Raw genomic sequence first — 20,711 nt, 5'->3', positions numbered from 1 at the left:
ATCTGTCACCCGGCCGGCAGGGGTCTCTTCCCCGCTGATGGCTCTTCCACACTCGGCTGTAATGACTCTTGGCAGGCGGGGAAGGTGCGAGAGCTCTTGCCTCCCTGCTTGGTCCTCGCCTCCCCCCTCTCCTTCTCTTTCCTCTCCCCCTGTTCCGCTAAAGCACTTTGTGTGCTGCTTTTGGTAAATAAATGAGTCATTTTAATCCAACTGACAGCCTGGCACCTGAACGAGCTGCCTTCCATCTGTACCTCTAGGCCTCACGTCGGTTGCCAATTGTCAGCACGAAGGAGGCCTTCAAGGCCTTGTTGGCCGCTGAGTGTCTTTCAAAAGCATCTTTACCTGAATTCTTTCACCCTAAATTTGGGGCATCTTTAGGATCAGGATGAGGGTATAAGCCAGGTTGAGATTTGGGAAGTTTGGTTTTCTACTGTGTTCCAGAATCCCTGAAGTTATTTCAGTATGAAGTGAGTGCTTTGGCTACATCTTGAGGTACAATGAAGATGGGAAAGGGATGTTTAATTGTGCCTTCTGCCCTTGCCCTTTATCAAGGCCTTCCCTAATTGTAGAATTGGTACCAGGACTAAGCAAATGGTATTTATTCTGGTACAGGCCAATCCACATGCTAGTGGATTGGCCTGTACCAGTCATAGGCTGATTGATGTCCCGCACCTTAGTGCTCTTTCCCACTTGGAAGGGACATGGAGAGCTGAGCTAGGGGAGACTTGCGTGTAGAAACTAGTTCAGTTCCTGGGGCTTCACTCTTGAAGTGCCATTGACCCTGCCTTATTGGTTAAAGCAGTGATTCTCAACCTTTGGTCCTCCATTTGTTTTGGACTTCATATCGCAGAAGCCTCAGCCAACTTGGCCAATAGTCAGGAATTATGAGAACTGAAGTCCAAAACATCCGGAGGGCCAAAAGTTGAGAACCACTAGGATAAAGCTTTTGTAGCCACAGCTGCCTTGGCATCATGGGACAACAGGGCACATTGCACTTCCTTTGCTCAGCACACTGTGAATTCTTGAGGGAAACATGGTGACTGTTGGGTTCATTTTTTCATCAGGAAGGCAACTTAGCACCTTCTGTTGGCTCTGAATTAATGTGCCCATAAACCACAGCCAATGCAGCATATCCTCGGGAGGTTAGGGTGTCATAGTTCCAAATACCTCAAGGGAGACAGGTTGCTTTTCCCTGTCTGCATCCCAAAGATCACCCGTGGTTGTGGGTTTGAGAAGTGAGAGGTACTCAGGCTGGGGGGCTGGGTGTGGTGTGGAAGAAATTGAGCAGTCTGATGTCATGGATGGCAGCTCCCATGAACCCCAGCCAGCATAGCTAGTGATAAGGACTGGTGGGAGTTGCAGCCCAGCCGCATCTGGTAGGCTTCAAGTTGCACCCTTGTGAGGAGGAGAGAGGGAGAGAGTGGGAGAGAAATGTTGGGCTCAATCACAAACCTCTTAGGACACACTGTAGAAGACTGGTGCAGAGTGTGTGCCCCTCAGGATGAAGCATGGCCCTGTCAGGTCCAGAAGGGAGTAAAACCCAACAGCCTAAGCCACTGTGAGTGGCTGGGAGTATTGCCTGTTGGTACCAACTAGCACTTCTGTCCTTCCAAATTAAATCTGATTTCTGGAGCAGGACCTCCCAACTATGGATTTTAGGTTCCAGCTCAAAGGTCCCTGCAGATGATACTCCAGTCTCTGTGTCACTTTGTGCTTCAAAAAGACAGAGCTGTCTGTCACCTGTGCCCAGCCCTAGTCCATGTGACTTGTCTTCCTCCTTTTCCTGACATTTTGTATGAACACAATGGCACTGCTGGTGTGCAATATTTATTTCATCAGTGTGGAAATCCCAGTAAGGTTGTTGGGAAAATGTTTCATAGCTGTTACGGAGAGGCACGGTTACATGTAGTGAAATAGAAGGATGGAGCATGATATGTTTGTGTGTTTTATTATGGGTGTGATTGTGTTAGGGGGCAGCTGGCTCTAATTGCACTGTAAGAATGGGAAAACCATGGTGGTGAAGGCTTGGAACGCATTGTGGCGATACATTTGCATACTCATTACTGCTTTGCATGGTGTTCTGCCTTGATCTGCTTAAACTAATAACCTCTTTTGGCAGCGCCTCGTCTTCATCAAGTGGACTGAGAACAGGCGGCGACTCAATGCCCAGCTCTGCTGGGTGTAATAAATCCCCCCATTCTTCCTCATCAGCTCCTTGAAACTGAATCCAGTATCTTGGCATAATCGCACCTAATAAGCTCAAGCGATCGGTCAAATCCAATTTAAATCCCCCCTTTTGGCACCGCTGAAGGAGAGCGGAACTAGAGCAAAGATGGACTAAATTGGACTAGATGGGGTTGTTATCGTTAGCATGCAAAATATAGAGAGATGGGTAGATACAGATATATCAACATTATTCTTTAGCCTCTTGTTAATCACATATGGTATAGGAATTTTTACCAGCAGAGATTGAAAGGAGAAGTAGAACGTCTGTATGAGTTGCAGAGGCTGTGAATGTAAGGGCTGCCAGACACTTGGATTAGAGTAATTAGAGTTTGAGCATTGGACTATGACTCTGGAGACCGGGGTTCAGTTCCTTGCTGGGCTCTGGAAGCCCACTGGATGACCTTGGGCAAGTCACACACTCTCAGCCCCTGAAAACCCATGGAAGCCTTGGGGTCTCCATAAGTCAGAAATAGCTGGAAAGCATACACCAACAAATTAGAAGAGGATTTGAATGAAGGTGTGTGTTTTGCCCATGCAGACACGGGATTGGAAGGTCCCTTGTCTGCATGCAGCAACTCTGGCTGAGGTTCTCATGCTGTAGCCTGTGCGTATGTATATATGTGGTGGTGGGAGCATGCCTTTTCTAGAGGACTGCCTTTTCTTGGGGTAATCTGTTAGGAGGCTCTGTGCTGTGGGCTGTCAGAAAAGGATGGAGCCAGCAATGCGCAGGGTGTCCATTACTGTCTCCCTGCCACCTGTTTTTCTCTTTCTGCCTCTCCATTCTGCCACCCCTATTTGGCTTTCTTTACATGCTACTCCTTTTTCGCTTGGTCACTCTTTGCACTAACCCTCTTGCTTCTTCTGATCTTCCCTCCCTGCCACCTCCAGTCTCTTTTTCCTTTTTCTTTCTCCCTACCACTTCTTTTCTATTTCTTTCTTCCTACCATCCCACTACTGGTCTTATGTCCCCTCTGCTTTGTTTCTCTGTCCCTGCTACACAAACTTTCTTGTTTTCTCTCTCTTTGCCACCTTTTTCTCTCTTTCACTCTTGGTACCCCACTTTCTTTCCACCCACCCTTCCACCTTCCTTTTCCTTCTACCTACCACCCCCTTTCCTCTCTCTTTCTCCCTACCAACTCACCTCTCTTATTGTGACCCTTATCCCCTTGTCTCTGCCTCTACCGCAAACTCTTCTTTTCCTCTCTCGCCTTTCTATACACAGCAAACTGCCACAGGAGGACAGTTCTGTGCTGGTCACTCCCTGGAGGCTTTTGAAATCTGTCGAAGGATTGCAGGTTGCCCACCACTGTCTGACACAGGCTTGGGGGGATAATAGTTCACATATTATCTATAATTTGGGGGAACACAGTTTCTCCAGCTGCTGAGTTCAGATTCCTTGGTGGAATAGTGGTTTTGTGGCCTACAGTGTAGTGGTTAAGAGTGTGAATGCGGAGACCCAGGTTCAAATCCTCTTTAGCCATGAAATTTGCTTCTTGAATTTGGAGCATTACTTAATGCCAAATATAATGCCAAAGGCCTCTTTTTCACTTCCATGGTGCCATACTGTGGTACATCGTCATATCTGAGCTGAGCTGTGCCTGTGTATGTCTGCAAAACTGGAGAGTAGGTTTAATTGTTCTGTGAACTCCAAAGAGAGGCTCAAAGTGTAATACAGAAAAAGCAGATCAAAATGTAATCTAATAAAACCAAGGATGGGAAGACCTCTACCTTGCAGGGTTCCCCACGGAGGGGGGTGGGGAGTGCCCATCCATCTCACAAGTTTCTTCTACTTCTATCTCCAGTCAGTGATTGGAGATATGAAACAGGCCTAGAGCTGAGCCAAGTATTACATGCTGGAGGGGAGGGGGGAAATGTCCAAATGGAGCAAGTGGCATCTCTGCCCCTCACACTTTGCTTTGACTCAGCCCTATTTCTAGTGTCAACTGCAATAGGAATGCAGACCTTGAGGCCCTTCCCAAACCAGAATTTAGTTCCTGGGATGAAAAAAACTCCCTGCCCATACCATAAACAACTGCCGTTTGGCCAATAGCTTACTCATTTGTGGGTCTTCCTCTTCTTTTTTTTCTCAAAGGATGTTGCTGCTCGTGGGCTGGACCTGCCACAGGTGACCTGGATTGTGCAGGTAAGTTTTCCACATTTTCTGCTTGTTCCCAGTGCACATTGTATGTAATTTGACTCCCTGAGGGTGGATCTGTTCTAGTGTTAGGGATGTCTGGCACAGAGATCTCTACAGGCAACCAAGAGATGGCATCCTATATGTTGTAGGTTGCTTGGGTAGGTGGAGGTTGGCGCTGGCCTCATGGGAAAGAGTGCCCCCATTCCCTGTGCATGTGGCTCCAGTTGAGGACACTTTCTGTAGCATGTTTACTTTTTGTGATTATGGCGTTGCCCTCTAAATGTTCACAGATTCTCTGTTTAATGATCTGCTCTAGAATCTTTCCTGGTATTCATGTCAGACTAACTGGGCAATAATTGTTGGGATCCCCTTTTTGAAGATGGGGACAGCATTTACCCGCCGCTTTTCAAAGATTATTGCCAATGGCTCCGATATTACATTTGCCAGTTTTTTAAATACCCTTGATGTAGTTCATCTGGTCCTGGAGACTTATATTCATTTAGATAAACCAGGTATTCCTGTACTATCTCTTTACTTATTCTGTGCTGAATTTCCCCTATTCTGTCTTCTGCTCCATTACCCTCAGGTTGAGCACCCTTTTCCTTTTGTGAGAAGACTGGGGCAAAGAAGGTGTTGAGTAGTTCCACCTTTTCTCTGTCTCCTGTTAGCATTTTGCCATCTTCTCTGCGCAGTAGCCCAACCGTTTCCTTCTTCTTTCTTTTGCTATGGACATACCACCCAAAGCCCTTTTTTATTGTTCTTAACCTCTCTAGCAAGCCTGAGTTCATTCTGTGCTTTAGCTTTTCTGACTTTACCCCTACATGTGCTCGGTATTTGTTTGAATTCCTCTTTGGTGATTTCCCTCTTTATTCCATTTCTTATACATGTTCTTTTTAAAACTTAGCTCTGTTAAAAGTTCCTTTGTCATCTATCCTGGTTTCTTGAGACACTTCCCATTTTTCCTTTTTGTTGGAACAGTTTGAAATTGTGCCGTCACTATCTCCCTTTTGAGAAACTCCAATCCATCCTGAACTCCCTTTTCTTTTATTATTCCAGACCACAGACAGGATCACCTCCAGTATTTCCCTAAGTTTATTGAAATCAACTCTCCTAAAGTCTAGAATGTGTGTCTGACTATGCCTGGCTTCTCCTTTCCACTGTATAACTCCAGGAGAACATGATCACTCCTACCAAAGGATCCTATGACTTGCACCTCATTAACCAGGTCATCTCTGTTGGTGAGGATCAGATCTAAAAATGGCAGATGCTCTTGTTGTCTCTTCCACCTTTTGGACAATCACATTGTCTTCGAGGCAAGTGAGGAATTTGCTAGACCTTAAATATTTGGCTGAGATTGACTTCCAGCAAATATCAGGATAGGTGGAGTCACCCATCACTACATCTCTCTTTTCTGAGTGTGTGGTCATCTGTTCAAGAAAGGCATCATCCAATTTCTCCATCTGACTTGGGGGTCTGTAGTAGACACCCACAATAATATCCCTGTTGTTTCCTTCCTCTTTCATTTTTATCCAGATGCTCTCCACCTGCCTTCCAGGACTGAAGTCCTGGATCTCTTCATGGGGGAAACATCCCTGACATAATAATGTTATTCCTCCTTCTTTCCCGTTTGGCCTATTTCTCTTTAAAAGGTTATAACCCTCTATTACTGTATTCCATTCATGAGGTTCATCTCACTAGGTTTCAGTGATGCCTTTTATATCATATTTGCTTAGTTGTGCTAGGACTTCAAGTTCATCTTGCTTATTTCCTATGCTTTTTGCATTAGTGTAGAGACATCTAAGACCATGTGTCTCCCCTACTTGCTGCCTGTGCAGATTTTTATGCCTCCCACTGTTGGGGCCTTGCACCGTTTGCCTTGTTTCCTCTATGACAGTTTGACTATTTTCTCCAGCCCTTTTATAATCCAAAATACTGTCTCCCTCGCCCACATAACTCAGTTTAAAGCCCTCCAGATCAAATTTTTGACAGTATTGGCAAAAAGTTTCTGCCCACTGGCATGAGATGCAACACATCTCTTGTCAGAGGTCCGCCATCATGGAACGCAGTCCATGATCCAAGAATCCAAATAGCTCTTGGCGGCACCATCTGTGGAGACACATTCTCCTTCTGGTTTCAGACCCATCATGTTTGAAAGCATCATCATCATCATCATCATCATCATCATCATCATCATCGCAATAGCAGCTTTATTTATATACCACTTCATACTGCCTAAGCAGTCTCTAAGCGGTTTACAGTATAAGCTAATTACCCCCAAGAAGCTGGGTTCTCATTTTAGCGACATTGGAAGGATGTAGGCTTGAGTTGAGCCTGAGCCCTTGGCTAGTATTGAACTCGCAACCTTATGGTTTGTGAGTGAGCGGCTGCAGTACAGGCATTTAACTACTGCACTACCACCATCATCTACAAGTAGTGGTGGTCTTCCAGCAGCCATGATATCTGATGGCGAGGCACCTATGGCCCAACTCTGTTTTAACGAAGGTGTGTGGCTTTAACTGGCAGTGACATGCCATGCCTTACCAACTTAAGCTACCACCCTGGTGCTTCTCTTTTGAGTGGCCTAGTATTGAAAAGCTTTAAGCAAAGCAATTATTTCAACTGTAATCCGATAAAATATTAAGGATCACAGCAAAGGTATCTGCTCTCTCACCTTCCTTCCCTTCTTCTCCTCCCCATCTTTCTCTGTCTCTCCCTTCTCTTCCTCTCTTCTTCTTGCTTGCCTTCCCATTTGTCCCAATCCTGTGCCGAGCAGCTAACACACATTTAAAAAATAGAAGCGCCTGCGTGGGTCATGGATGCTACCCTCTGTAGAAATGAATTTTATGAAAGAGAGAAATGGTGAAGAGACAGCTTGGCCAATGTGTCATATTCACATGTCAAAAATCCTTGTTATGGCTGGAGCAGTGAATGATGTTGCACAGGTGAATAGGATAGGTTCTGATAAGCCATAGCTTTCTTTCTGAGAGAACCTCATGTTTTGGGGTTTATTTTTTTAAATGATCTCTTACAATTAACCATGTCTCCAATCTGTTAATTCTTTCTCTTTCTCCCATCCCTTCTGCCCACCCACCCCTTTTTTATTTTTGAAGTATAATCCTCCAGCTTTGCTTGCCGAATATGTCCACCGAATTGGGAGGACGGCTCGGATTGGCAGCCACGGGAACAGCCTGCTCATCCTTACTCCTTCAGAGGCAGAATATGTCAGCTTCCTGGCTTCTCACAAGATTAAGTGAGTCACAAACTCTCCTCATTCTCCCCCTCCCCAAAAACCCCCCAAACTTCATAGCTAGCCTTGGTTAATAATAAAGCAGCTGCAGCCCTGGATCTCATTACAACGGGATGGTAATCTTTATCTTGCTTCAGTATTTTTTTTAAAAAATGGTTAAACAAACCTGCAAATGATTTTAATAAATATCTGTGTCTCTTTTTAAATGTGTGATGGGTAAAGAGGAAAGGATAACAAGGGTATAATAAAGCAATGTGGGAAAGACTATTGAGCAAAGCAGTACAATTATACATTTCATTAAAAAAAAGGTTGACTCAAGAACAGCAGTTATTACATAAGGATAATTGCAAGGAGTGTTATGTACTAATAGTATCCTTCCAGAATGATAGAGAAGAAAGTCTCCTTGTTAAACCGTTCCCAGTTTACAAATATGAACTACAAGGGCATTGTTTTCTTATGACCGAGAGTATGAATCTTCCTGTTTGGATGTGTAAGCTTTCTATATTTGTGAGACACAACAGTTTCATTGATGCGATAGCTTTTTAGTATAAGCAGGGTCTGCAGCCACAAAATGTTGCAGTACAGAGTGCTCCAGATTGATATTCCTGCTAGCCAGACTGGCTCCCTTTGAAGATGCTCCATTTCATTGCCCCTCTACAGAGAGCATTCAGACCCCACTGAGGATGTTGCCTTCCTGATTAAGATCTTTCTAGGTAGTCATCCCTCCTTCTTACCTGCCTCCAAAAGAAAGGGGAAAGTTAGGGGTCTTGGAGTTTTTCTCCCATGTAGATTGAAACCCAGGCAGCAGAAAAATCACCTGCTAATGAGTCCCTGTCCCATCCCCAGTTGGAAGAATGCCATTCTCTTACGTACCCCATGGCAGGGGTACAACGGTAGACAATTTTCCTGTCCCTGAGTTTAAATTTGTAGCCCCTAGGGTAGAGTACAAGTGAAACTTGAGTTCCCATCATACCCCATCTGCCTTACCAGTAGAGAAGGATGATGGGAGTCACTACTCACCTTAATTGGGGAGGGTGGCCCAGGTTTCCAGGGCACAGCAGAGGGGAGCTAGGCAACTTGTACATTCATATGGTTTTAACTAGTTGTAAAGCTTTAGAAAATTTAATGCATTCTTAGGGTGTAAACTACTGTATGTACTCAACTATAAGGCAAGAAATTATGCCCCAAAATTGACCCCAAATACCTGCATTGACTTACTACATGAGTCAATAGTTGTTGTTCTGTTTTAATAAGCTTTTTAATTATTTTTAGTTGTTACATGGTGATAATTTTTATCTGTATCTTAACTTTTTGGACTTGAATCCCAAACTGAGAAAAGGGTAGGATTTGAATAAATACCCTCCTTGTCAATTTCTCACTCTATCCTCACACAAAACCCGTTGAGGTAGGTTAGGGTGAGGGAGAGTGACCTCCAAAGTCACCACAATTAGTTTTATGGCTTATGGAAAACCTAGATCCTGAATCTTCCTGTCCTTCAGTGTGTAACCATTGTAGGGCTGACAAAGTCCTGATTGCAGAACCTATGTCCCTAATTAGCACAGGTAGATACTTATTGCCAGATGATTCAGTTGTCTGTCTGTGGAAATGTTTGTGTGTCTGTGTGGGTATGTGTGTCGAGAGGAAGCTGGTAGGAGACTGCAGGCTTAATGGATTACAGATCCGATTTGGACAGACGTCTCCCTGCCTAGGGCAACGCGTGGCATCAAATCTAATTGCCCTTTCCGCTTATAAATGGAGCCTCATGGAAATTGATCCTGACAAATTCACTGTGGCCAATGAGACAGAAGGATTGCCATGTGTGCGGCCTGGTATGTGAATCCATGTGTCAGAAGCAAAACTCTTCTGCTACATTTCGAATGTCTGGGCAGCTCGCTCTTTCTCACTCGCTCTCGCTCTCTCTTAACAAAGCTTAGCAAACCAACCAAAACAGTATCATTGCACTGCTATTTACTTCAGTCTTGGGGTTTTGTGAGGGCTAGAACTGAACTAGTTCCCCTGAACTAGTGAGCACAGGGCAATTGCTTTGCTGCTTGGATAAATCCTCCTGAATCTCCGGATGGAGTGGCTGCATTTTTCTCTTCCAACAGAAATTCTGTGGTGTACTTTAAGGGTTGGCACGCATACTGCTTAGGTGCCAACTGTGTCCACAAAGAGTCCCTTTTATGTGGTCTCTGTGCCCTAGTTTTTGACCCAAGGAAATTGGGAAAAGAATCCCTTCTTTAAATGTTTTTAGTTTTTATGGCTGCCTTTACTTCTACTTTTATGGCTGCCTTTATTTACTATCTTCAGGTTTCTCCTGTGGTATAGATTTAAATTTTGAAGTGGAGGTGCTCTTTACAACAGTCTTTTTTCTCGTTGTGGAATCCAATATGGTCCATAGCCAAAATTAAAACGACATACAGTTGGCCCTCTGTTTTCACGGAGGATCCTTTCTGCACCGTACCGCAAAAATGGAGGCTCACACATATTCAAGCCTCATAGGCTTGGATGGAGCGTGCCCCTGTGTGGCCCAGTCGCGTGTGCTCAGCACGCGTACCATAGGAAATAGCGGAGATCACCCCTCCGTGGGTATTCGAGGGTGCGGATCTGAGATCTGCAAGTTAGGAGGGGCAACTGTACAGCCAAAACAGAAGGATTAACTGGGGAGGGGGGAACACTTTTAGTATTTCGGAAATAAATGTCTTGTGAAAAAGAAAATGTCTTCAAGCCCCTTTCACTTTTCTTTAAAATTAGAAAATCATCCCACACAATTCCCTGGTTCCTGGTTCTGTGCATTTTTTTCCCTCTTCAGTGCTGGACAGTCTTAAACTTAGCTTTTCTCTTAATGCCAAGTGTTCCTAACAATAGTTTCCACAATTTCTCTCCCCTTTGCCCCCATTTTTCATATGCTCCTTTCAAAAATTATCTTCCAAAATAGTCCTGCTGTTTTGCCCCTGCCTAAACTTAATAATAGCTACCCTTTCAAAGGCAAAAGAAACAAGAAAAGCAAAGGGGAACCCAGTTCAATGTGTAATTTCTTTTACTGTAGTTTGTGTGTACATTCTGCATATGTGTGTGTCTTTTGCTTATGTCTCTTTCGGTTCCTTAGGCAAGACATGAAGTGTGGGTGTGAAGGGGAAGAGAGGGAAAGGGAGAAGGCATTGAGAAAGACAGCGCTGTCGTCTTAAGCGTCTGCACAGGTTTCCTTTTAGACTGTTCATCAGACAGTGGCTTTATTTCCCAAACATCTCCCTTTGTTTTTTTTTAAAAAAGCAAAAAATACATTCCTGTGAAGAGATGCACATACAGAGGTGCGCACACGGAGACACACACACACACCGCCCCATCTCTTCTCCACATGACACTTCCCTGCTGTGTGAACCAAGCTTAACTGCGGGAGCCGCATGAGCCGGTGACATTCTGGCTGGGAGAAGAAATGGTGTGTGGCTGATTGGGGGGACCCTCCCCACTGCAAATGTATTTTGACATCACTGGCAGATCAACTATTGACGGCTGTGACGTTTTCATTCATTGATGCTGTGAGAGGAAAGCCTTTCTGAGGAGTGTATGGGAAGAATGGAATGCTTCATCTCTTTTGCTTTTTTGGAACAGTTCGCATGTTTTAATTTTTAGGTGATAATAGGAAACAATAATACAGAAAGGAAACTAGAGAAAAGACTTTAGCTCTAGCATGATGGTTAAGAATGTGGATGGCCTGATCCTGTCGGTTCCTACCTGTCCTGCTCCTGTAATAATAGCAATAATAATAATAATAATAATAATAATAATAATACATATATTAATTTATATCCCACCTCTCCTTGCGGATTGAGGTGGGTGACAGCAGAGTAAAATAAAATCATAGAAAAACAAAACAATTCCCCAACTAATACTAAAACCCTTACAATAATAAAAAACATATAAAATAACATGGAGGCAAATTAAATTTGGGCAAGTGGGACAGTCCTACATTTTGAAGGGAGGTCAGTCTGGGAAGGTCCACCGGAAAAGATCTGTCTTGATCGCCTTTTGGCCTCTGGCTGAAGGTATGACTCTCAGTGCTCTGCTGCTCTATGTCTCCCAAGTCTGGAACTTCTGCTGGATCAAGGCTGGGCTGCTGAGCCCCAGGCTCCACTGGAAAAGAGCTATGGTCTGGCTGAGCCAAATCCACTGGGGCTGGGAGAGCAGAGCTGGGACCTGGCAGGGCAGAACTGGGGCCTGGCACAGCCTCAGGTTCCTCCTGTATCTGAAGAGCCAAGTCCTCTTTGTCCTCCTCCGCCATGACAAAGAAGATGTAAAAAGAGGTTGGATGCAATACACAGAATAGTTATATAAAAGAGATGAAAAATGAATGTCACAAGGAACGAAGAATCATATGGAGATGAACCCCAAATTCTATAAAGAGAAGTTGAAGCAGCAGTAAAAGGGGGAAAATCACCAAGAACAGATAATATCCCAATTGGACTGCTACAATCCACATACGCAGAATCAACTCCAGTGTTAACTAATATTTGTCAACAAATGGGGAAAACAAAATGGTGGCCAACAGACTAGAAACAATTAATATACATCCCCATACACAAAAAATAGCCTGTGTGTGTGTGTGTGTGTGTGTGTGTGAGAGAGAGAGAGAGAGAGAGAGAGAACTTCCTACTGAGTTTGCCTTGCTAGCTAGAAAAGATGGCAGTTGTAGTCAGTGCTTTCTGAGCTATTTGGTGCAGGGGACCAACAGTATTTTTTCCCAGCACATGCCAGGGATTGGCATTGTATTGGGCCCATTGACTGCAGCCATTTCTTTCTTTCCTAGAAACATGGCAAAGACTTGCAGCATGCAGCTCAGGTATTGGCACTGCTCCAGGGACCACCACTTTGAGTAGCTCTTGTGCAGCTAATATGTCTGTTTATCTCTATATAGTCAGAGGACCAGATTGTGGGGAAGATTTCCCATCTGGACTTAAGGGTGGAATCTGTGGAAGGGGGACAAGTGTCACCTTGCAACTGACATCTGAAGTTAAGAGTCAAGGACTGCCTCACCTGTTGCTTGTATGAACAATGCATTTACTGAATTCAAATATTTCCAGGCTGCCTCTGTGGATGTAGTCTACTCGAAGCTGCAAAGGGCAACCTAAACAGAATGGACTGCATTCCCACTAGAGTAGACCCAATGAATCCACAGGGCTTGCCCTTTGGGTGACTTACCACTCAGTAATTGTTTCAGAAGGTCCCCTGTAGTGGGATGCCCTGACACATTTCCTGCTAGTCTTACAGATTTGAAGGACAGGGAGGTTGCAATTCAGAAATGCAAAAACATTTTTTTTAAGACAAATAGGTAAAAACATTTTCATGGTTGGCAAAGAATTGGCAGCATGTCCAATCAAAAACACATAATAAAAGCCACTGGAAACAGCATTTCAGGAGCTTTCTGCATGTCAAGATGGAGGGATTTCTGCAGAATAGCTGCAGCAGATGAGAACACCTTGTCCATGGCATCTGCCCCCAAGACTAATCTCTGGCCTCAAGAGTGCCTTCAAGTCCTTCACATTAGTTCAACCCAAACCAGGCAGGACTTTATAGCTGCAAAGCAAGCATTTTGATTGGGGGCCTGGTAACACACAGAGGAACTGGTATGGTAATTGCACCACATGTACCCAGGATTGGGGGGGGGGGGGAACACATCTCCCATCATCTTGAGCCAGCGTGGTTGTAGTCTGACACATCTTGAGGGCACCAGGTTGGAATGGGCCCAATTGAGTACATCTGTGATCTATACTGGCTGAACTTTCTGAGTTACCATGAAAAGAAGCACAGTGACAGTGGGTTTCATGCCCAGAGTTTTATCATCTCGGTTAAGAAACAGACAGAGACATTCTGTTCAAAAGTGGGAGAATGTTTCACAATCAAGGACCCACCACTAAAAACAAGTGGAAGGTATCTGAGGCAACTATCAGTTTTGAGGGAGGCATGTGGGTAAGTTCAGTTCACATTGTAATCCATACAGCATCATGCCCCTACTTCTCTAGCTATAAAATGTGTGTTCTTTTAACTGAAAACTCACAAATAGGTCTTTATATATTTTTAATCCCTTGTTTGTCTGTTGTTTTTTCATTTGCCAGTGTTTCAGAGATGAAGATGGAAACTGTCCTGTCCAGTCTGATGAGAGATGATCGTTTCAAAGGCAGCCAGTGGGGAAATAAGGTCAGTTCTTTCGGAAGAAACAGCTTCTCCCACCTTCCCTCTCTTTGCCTGGTCACCTATGGTGAGAGTCAATTTTCATATAGGTAACCAGACTGCAAAAGGTAGCTTTGTTTTCTTCCTTTTCTTTTTGGTCCCAAATAACTAATGTAGTATATTGTGGGCTGCTTGGCTCTTCCTTGCACAGCTGAGCTAACCTTTCAAAAACCAGTTCTGGAGCTTAAACCTTATGTAAGATAAGGAGTGCCTTGTTGCATGTGTTAACATTCAGGGGCGGGCAAGAGGTTAGTGTGGAAGCTGAAGTGTTCTCTGATTATTTTCCCCCCTGCATGTTCTCTCTTTTCCCCCCAAAGTGTAAGGATGCACTGCGGAGTCTCGGTTGGCAAACCTCTTCATAACATTCTTCTTTGCTTCCTGCCTCCACTGGAGTCCATTATAAAATACTCTTTTGGAGGGAGTGTGTGTGTTTGTGTGCTGGGCTTCTCTGGGAAGCCGGCGGGGAAGAGATGCCAAAAGCACCTGTAAAATGTATTTTTTATCCTTAGCCACATGAAATATATATACAGCCGCGTCTGGGTGTGTGAATGTTCACCTGGCTACAAAGAGAATACATTTGATCTGTGCATTTCCTACTCGGGGAGGGAGGAGGGAGGTTGGGGAGCTTCTCCAGGGACTCTGCTTGTGGAGGTTGGAATTGGCTGGGCAAAAAAGTTACTAAAAACAAATGCCTGCGTTTTGTATTTGAGTAGCTTTTGGAAGCCAGAGGAGGCATTGCACTTCTAGCCCTACACCTTGTTTCTTGCTTCCCTTCTCAAAAAAGAATGGCCAACATATATCCCCACATTTCTGATGAACATGTACCCTTTTAAGCTTGGGTTTAGCAATATTCCCTCTGCTACATACGTATATACAAACACACACACACTGCTCCCATCACACACAGACTAAAGCTTGGAGAAAACAATTATACATGGAGACTACAACTCCCAAAATCCACCAGATAGCATCACCACTGGCTGTACTGACTGTGGATTCAGCGGGGGCTCTAATCCAAAATCTAACTTTCCCAAGCTCTGGCACTGGACACACATGCATATGAGACTTGGTACACATGTCACCTTCCCAGTTTCCAAAGTGGGCATTAGAGAATCATAGAACTCTAGGGTTAGAAGGGGCTATTCAAAGAGATGGCCCCCAGACCAGTGCCAGTCCCTGAGCCACTGGTGGTGGGTCTCTGACATACTTCCAGGAAAGAAAGGGAAAAGAAAGTACCCAACAGGTGCATATTTAGTGCCAGTCTTTGGCACACTGCTGGCCCCTCACATCAGATAGCCTGAGAACCATTCGCTGATCTTGTCCATCCTCATTCTGTCATACAAAAATAAACAACTACAGCACTCCTGAGAGAGAGAGAGAGAGAGAGAAAGAGAGAGAGAAAGATGGCCACCCATTTTCCATTTAAAGACCTCCAAAGCAGAGTCTACCACCCTCCAAGCCAGTCCATTCCACTCTCAGACAGCTCTTACAGTAAAGATGTACTTCCTGAGATGTAGGGGAAATCTCCTGTAATTTGAATCGATTTTCTACATGACATCTTTTCATATGTTTAAAGATGGCTATCACGTCACCTCTCTGCCTTCTCTTCTCTAAGCTAAAGTCGTTTCTCATAAGGATTAGTTTCTAGACACTTGATCATCTTGGTTGCTCTTCTCTGGACAGATTCCAGGTTGTTGATATCCTTCTTGAATTGTGGAGCCCAGAAGTGGGCACAGCAGTACTCATGCTGGTGACCCATTGAAGCTGGGGTGCAACCTTGCTGTTGGTCCCATTGCAGGAAATAAACCAAGTATGCACGAATGGATGAAAGGAACCTACATGAATGACATCATGTGGGTTCCTTTTATCCACTTTTGTGTTTGGCTGCTATTAAAAATTAATAATAGAATAAGATAGTCAAAGCTAGAGATGGGGAGATTTGTTGGTTTCACTTTCTCCTGCCTTCACATTAAAAAAAAACCCTCAGCCGTCCAGGTTTTCCCATTGTGAGTGTGAAGCAGTTTGCTTATTTAGATGAGCTGGGAAACAAAATCCTTACCCATGCTAGTCAAAGCACTGTATGTTCATGACCTCTCTGTGAAGCAGGCAAGTGGGTCATACTCAGTAATATTTCTTGTAGGGATGTAAGGAGCTGAGCACAACATAGAACTGTTAAAATATAATTAAGCTATGAAGTTCAAATATAATTAAGCACACAGTTCAAATTTTACTTCTGCTGTGAAATTTTATCTGTTTGTAACAATTGTAAGCAGTCTTGCATCCCAGGGTGGGGGAAAAGGCAGCATATAAGTAATTAGTAAACACGGTAGTAATAGTAGTAGTTAATAATTTGTTGTTGTTATTTGCTGTCAAGTCAATGTTGACATGGCAGTCCTATGAATAAGAGGGATTAAAGTAAAGTAATCAACTTCCCTGCTCAGGTCTTGCAAACTCAGAGCAACAACCATGGCTTCCTTGGTGGAGTCTATCCACCTGTGTTGTGGTCTCTCTCTTCCTACTGTCTTCCATTTTAGGGAGCTTTATCATTTTTTCCAGTGACTCACGTCATCCCAGGATGCATCCAAAGTAATATTCATTTGTCCTTTTGGCGTGGTACCTGCAGAACTCTTCTCTGGAACTACATTTCAAATAAGTTCGTTTTCTTCTTATTAACTTTTTTCACTATCCAGTTTTTACAGCCATACACAGGAAACAGAAATATGAATGTGTGGACAATCCTGACTTTTGCATTTAACAATATACCTTTACACTTGAAGATCTCATCTAGTTCCTTCCAAGTCTTAATTTTCTTCTGATTTCTTAAGTACAATCTCCATTTGATTAATTACTGTGGTTGCTACCAAACTGCAGAATTAATACAGCTTAACAATGCTTTAACTGTCCTGGCTCTATCCTGTGGTTTCCTGGGATTTGCGGTTGTGGTGGCACCAGGCTAAACATCTCACAAAAGTACATATCCCATTACATAGTATTGGGCCATGCAATTAAAGCAGTGTCAAACTGCATTAATTCTGCAATATGGATTGATCCTCAGCCAAGTTATAGGAAATCCTTAACTATTTCATTGTCTTCATTACCACTTTAAAAGTTCAGTAAAACATCTGTGGTCATTATTTTTGTTTTCTTAATACTTTACCATAACCCCACTTTTGCACTTTCTTCCTTAACTTTACTTAGCAGTCTTTGTTTTCTTTTTCTTTTGCTATTCTAAGTCTTTGCTATTTTCTGTAAATGATACGGTGTAATTTGCTTGTCTTAATAATTAATAGAGATGCAGCAGTAGCAGCTCCGTGTCTTATGCATTTGTGTCCTGCAAATCCAACCTGCCAAGAAATCTTGAGAAGAAGCCAGTTTTAATTAATGCTTCATTAGAGGGACTATTCATTTAGAGGAAGGGAGGATATTTAGTGGATCTTTGGAACATGATTCTCAGGGCTGCCCCAAGATCTTTTGCCGCCTGAAGTGAATGACAAGACATGAACAGAAACCAATTTGACAGGCAGCTGACTCTTACTTCAACAGTGGCAATGGGCAAGTGACCTAAGGGGGTCCACATCCCTTGGCATCTGCCACCAGAGGCAGCTGCCTCATTCTGCTTTATTGGTGGCGGGGGGCAGAGTACGCTCCTGTAGTTCCTTACTGTTGGCTGAGGCTCTGGGAAGTCAAATGCCAAAAGCATCTAGAGAGCCAAAGATTCCCCACACCAAAAGTAAGGCTAGGGCTGGCCCCATGCCTTAGCTGCACATAGTGCTTAGACGAAAGCGGGAGTCTGTGAGTGACCATGGGTGGCTGGTCACGTTTTGGAGGTCCACTGAATTGCCTGTTGCAGTGAAGCATAAATGTCTACCATGTCACATTGGATAATGATATTAACACAACTTGGAAGGACCATGGCAGCTGTAACTTGAGACAGTTGTAGAGAAAACTTGGTTGTTGTTGGCTTGTGTATTCTAGCACAATTTCTCTGTTGGTTTCATTTCTCTCCTCCAGTGAATTCCAAGCACAGCACATGGCTCTCCTCTTCCTTTCCTCCCATATTACAACAGATCTGTGAGGTAGGACAGGCTAAGAGACGGTAACTGATTCAAGATTGCCCAGTGAGCTTCACAGTTTAGTAGACACTTGAACCTGGATCTCCTAAGTCCCATGCTATTGCTCTTAATCAAACTGGGTCCAAGGGTATGGGGTTGCGTCATGCATAAGAGATACAGGTGTACAATCTGTCAGGTACCCCTAAATGCATCAAGTGTGAATGTGCTCCCACGTATCTGCCAGATGCAGTGCTCAGGGTTCATATGTTCCAGGTGCCAAATAACTACCTCTCTCTCCATCTCGCTGTTCCCATTCCAGCTGTGAGTCAGTTTTTAAATTTAGATTTTTCAGACCAGCCAACCTGGAAGACAGGAATCAAAACATGCCCATTAGGGTGCAGTTATAAAAATAAAATTGCTCTCCAGGGGGATGAGAAGATGTATACAAAGGAAAGAGGCACTGCCAGGAAGGGTAGGAGCGGCTGGTGCTGCTTGGGTTTTCTAAATGTGTGTGTGTGTGTGTGTGTGTGTGTGTGTGTGTGTGTATATATATATATATATATATATATCTATATATATATATATATCTCTTCCCCTGCTGTTTTCAGCTTTCCATTTTTTGCTTCTCCATTTGTTTGCATCTCTCTCACTCTCTTTTACACACACATACACCTCCCTTCCTACTTCGCCCCCCCCCCCCAATCCATAAAGGTTTTGGGGCTTTTAAAAATCCCTTGGTTTACTCATTTCTTAAAAACCTTTCCCCTTCTTTTCTTCTATCCTTCCTTCCTTCCCTCCATTCTGTCCTTTTTCCGGAGAAAAGGAGTGGGAGATGGCTCATTTTGAAACCTAAAAAAAGGGGGAGAGCACGGTGAAGAGGGGGAGAGGGATGGAGAAGGAGAGGATGAGAAGTCCTTTGTAATATATTGCCATATTATCAGTAAATCCCCAGACAGTTGTGGCATCGAAGCAAGTCACCTGTCACTTAAGTTTGAGGTCTCTTTAATTTTCTCCTGGAATTCGCGCTGGGCTGTCTTTAATTTGAGGCCTTTATTGGAATTCTAAAACCTTTCCTGCCTTCCTCTGGCTCTCACATCTTCTCTGAGCTGCGATACAGAATGTATACAATAACCAACAGAGGGATTTGGAGAGGGCTGAAGCTCTGTTTATTTAACACTCTGGGGGGATTTTCGGGTTTATTTGGTCCTGGCTGCCCGCTTTCAATAACGCTTTGACAACCGTTCTGCCCTTCTCATTAATTTTAAACAGTTAAAACACAGACGGGGGGGAACATGGAGGGGGGGGAGAGGAGAGGAAAAGTTTTTCATTATTAAAGTGCTTTACTTTTTAATAACAGAGGATTCTGTCCGCCAGGGAAAAGGGCAACATCTCTTAATTTCACATTCATATTAAAAAAAAGGAGAAGAAGGCAGGAAGGTGACACTCGACACAACCTGAGAAGCTTAGCAGAAGAAGAAAAGGTGGATTGGGGCCATGCAGGGGGAGAAGGCGCTGGGGAGCAGTGAAAGCGGGGCGGCAGCGGAAGGGAAAGCGGTTTTATTTTTCTAACATTTCCCACCAGGAGAAATGCAACTTTTTTATTATGGGCTTAGGGTTGAGGTTATTTTTTTTAATTGCATGCCACTTTTTGTGAAAATGGACTAAGAGGTGCACTAATACATACAGTCAAGATCATGGTATGTGTTCTAATTTATTTGTTAGATTTATGTTCCTGCTTTTTCTCAGCTTAATGTAGCAGATGCAGGATTCGTTCTTCCTATTGTAATGTCCATAACAACCCTGTGGGGTTGTCTGAGAGAGAGAGAGAGCGATTGAATGTGTGTAGCCTCAACTTCAAACAGCCCGATGAATGAGAGTCTTTCCTTCACCACAGTCACCAGCAGCCCTGCTCAGGCCCCATAAGTTCTGGGCAGCCACCGTGGTTCATTTGATTGAACCATGCCGCCTGTCGTGTGTTCTTCCTCACTTCTTCTGCCTTCCACTTTGCTGACTGTGATCATCTTTTCTAATCAGTCCTGTCGTGTGTCATGATGTGTCCAAAGTATGATAGATTCAGTTGAATTATTTTGACTTCTAGGCAGAGTTCAAGCTTGGGTTTGCTCTTGGACCCATTCATTTATCTTTTTGGCTTGGCTTGCTCTCAGAGCCACTTATTTGCCATTTTGGTAGGCCACAGTGTCAGTAGACCTCTCCTCCAGCACCACTATCCTCACTATCCAGCTTTCATTGGACTATTTAGTTGTTAAATTCATGCTCCACTTTAATGGTAGCGTGACAAACAACAACAACAACAACAAAAAGCCACAACAAAACAAATATAGGTATCATTCAGTTAATAAAAGTGATGTGTTCCTGGGCATTGCTTCTGATACAGAAAATTTGGTACCAGAGAAATAAATAATATGGAAAGAATAGAGACCGTTTCCTATACTACAGAAAAAGAAGAGTAAACCAACATGTTTCTTCAAACATGTTATGCAAAACTAACAACAGACTTGTGAAAAAAACAACCAGGTGAGATGAGCATTGCATAAGTAAATAAAAACAGGTTGAATTTTCTAGAGACCACTTGAAAGCTCCTTCCAGAATGAATCTAGTGATGACTCTTCTCTCCATAGCCTCTGCTTTTCTCGTGATTTCCATTGTGGTGGCCACTTTTATCGATCTGTGCTTTTTTAAAATGCTGGGGAGGGGGAACTGGTGAGGCAGGTTTATCCTTTTGCTCTATTTAAGTGTTCATGTATGCACAATAAGGTTTTCTGGAGGCAGCTGCTTATCTTGCCTGTTGTAGGCAGGCACA

At 43.7% G+C, this 20,711-nt stretch overlaps 1 protein-coding gene across 3 annotated transcripts in view; it reads left to right on the top strand.

Moving 5' to 3' along the window:
* LOC149308186 (ATP-dependent DNA helicase DDX31-like) overlaps window positions 1-20,711 on the top strand; it is a 65,922-nt gene that overhangs the window by 21,768 nt on the left and 23,443 nt on the right. For all 3 annotated transcript variants that reach the window (XM_089535273.1, XM_089535272.1, XM_089535274.1), the window contains exons 15-17: window positions 4,319-4,369; window positions 7,474-7,613; window positions 13,724-13,805. In XM_089535273.1, coding sequence (XP_089391399.1) covers window positions 4,319-4,369; window positions 7,474-7,613; window positions 13,724-13,805 — 273 coding nt within the window. The remainder of the gene's footprint in view (window positions 1-4,318; window positions 4,370-7,473; window positions 7,614-13,723; window positions 13,806-20,711) is intronic.

Source organism: Sceloporus occidentalis, unplaced genomic scaffold (genome assembly GCF_023333645.1).
Source record: "Sceloporus occidentalis isolate IW3139 unplaced genomic scaffold, rSceOcc1.0.p SCAF_8, whole genome shotgun sequence".
In the NCBI taxonomy this organism is placed as follows: domain Eukaryota; kingdom Metazoa; phylum Chordata; class Lepidosauria; order Squamata; family Phrynosomatidae; genus Sceloporus; species Sceloporus occidentalis.
Note: the sequence above shows the minus strand (reverse complement) of the source record. Positions and strands in the feature narration are given on the sequence as shown.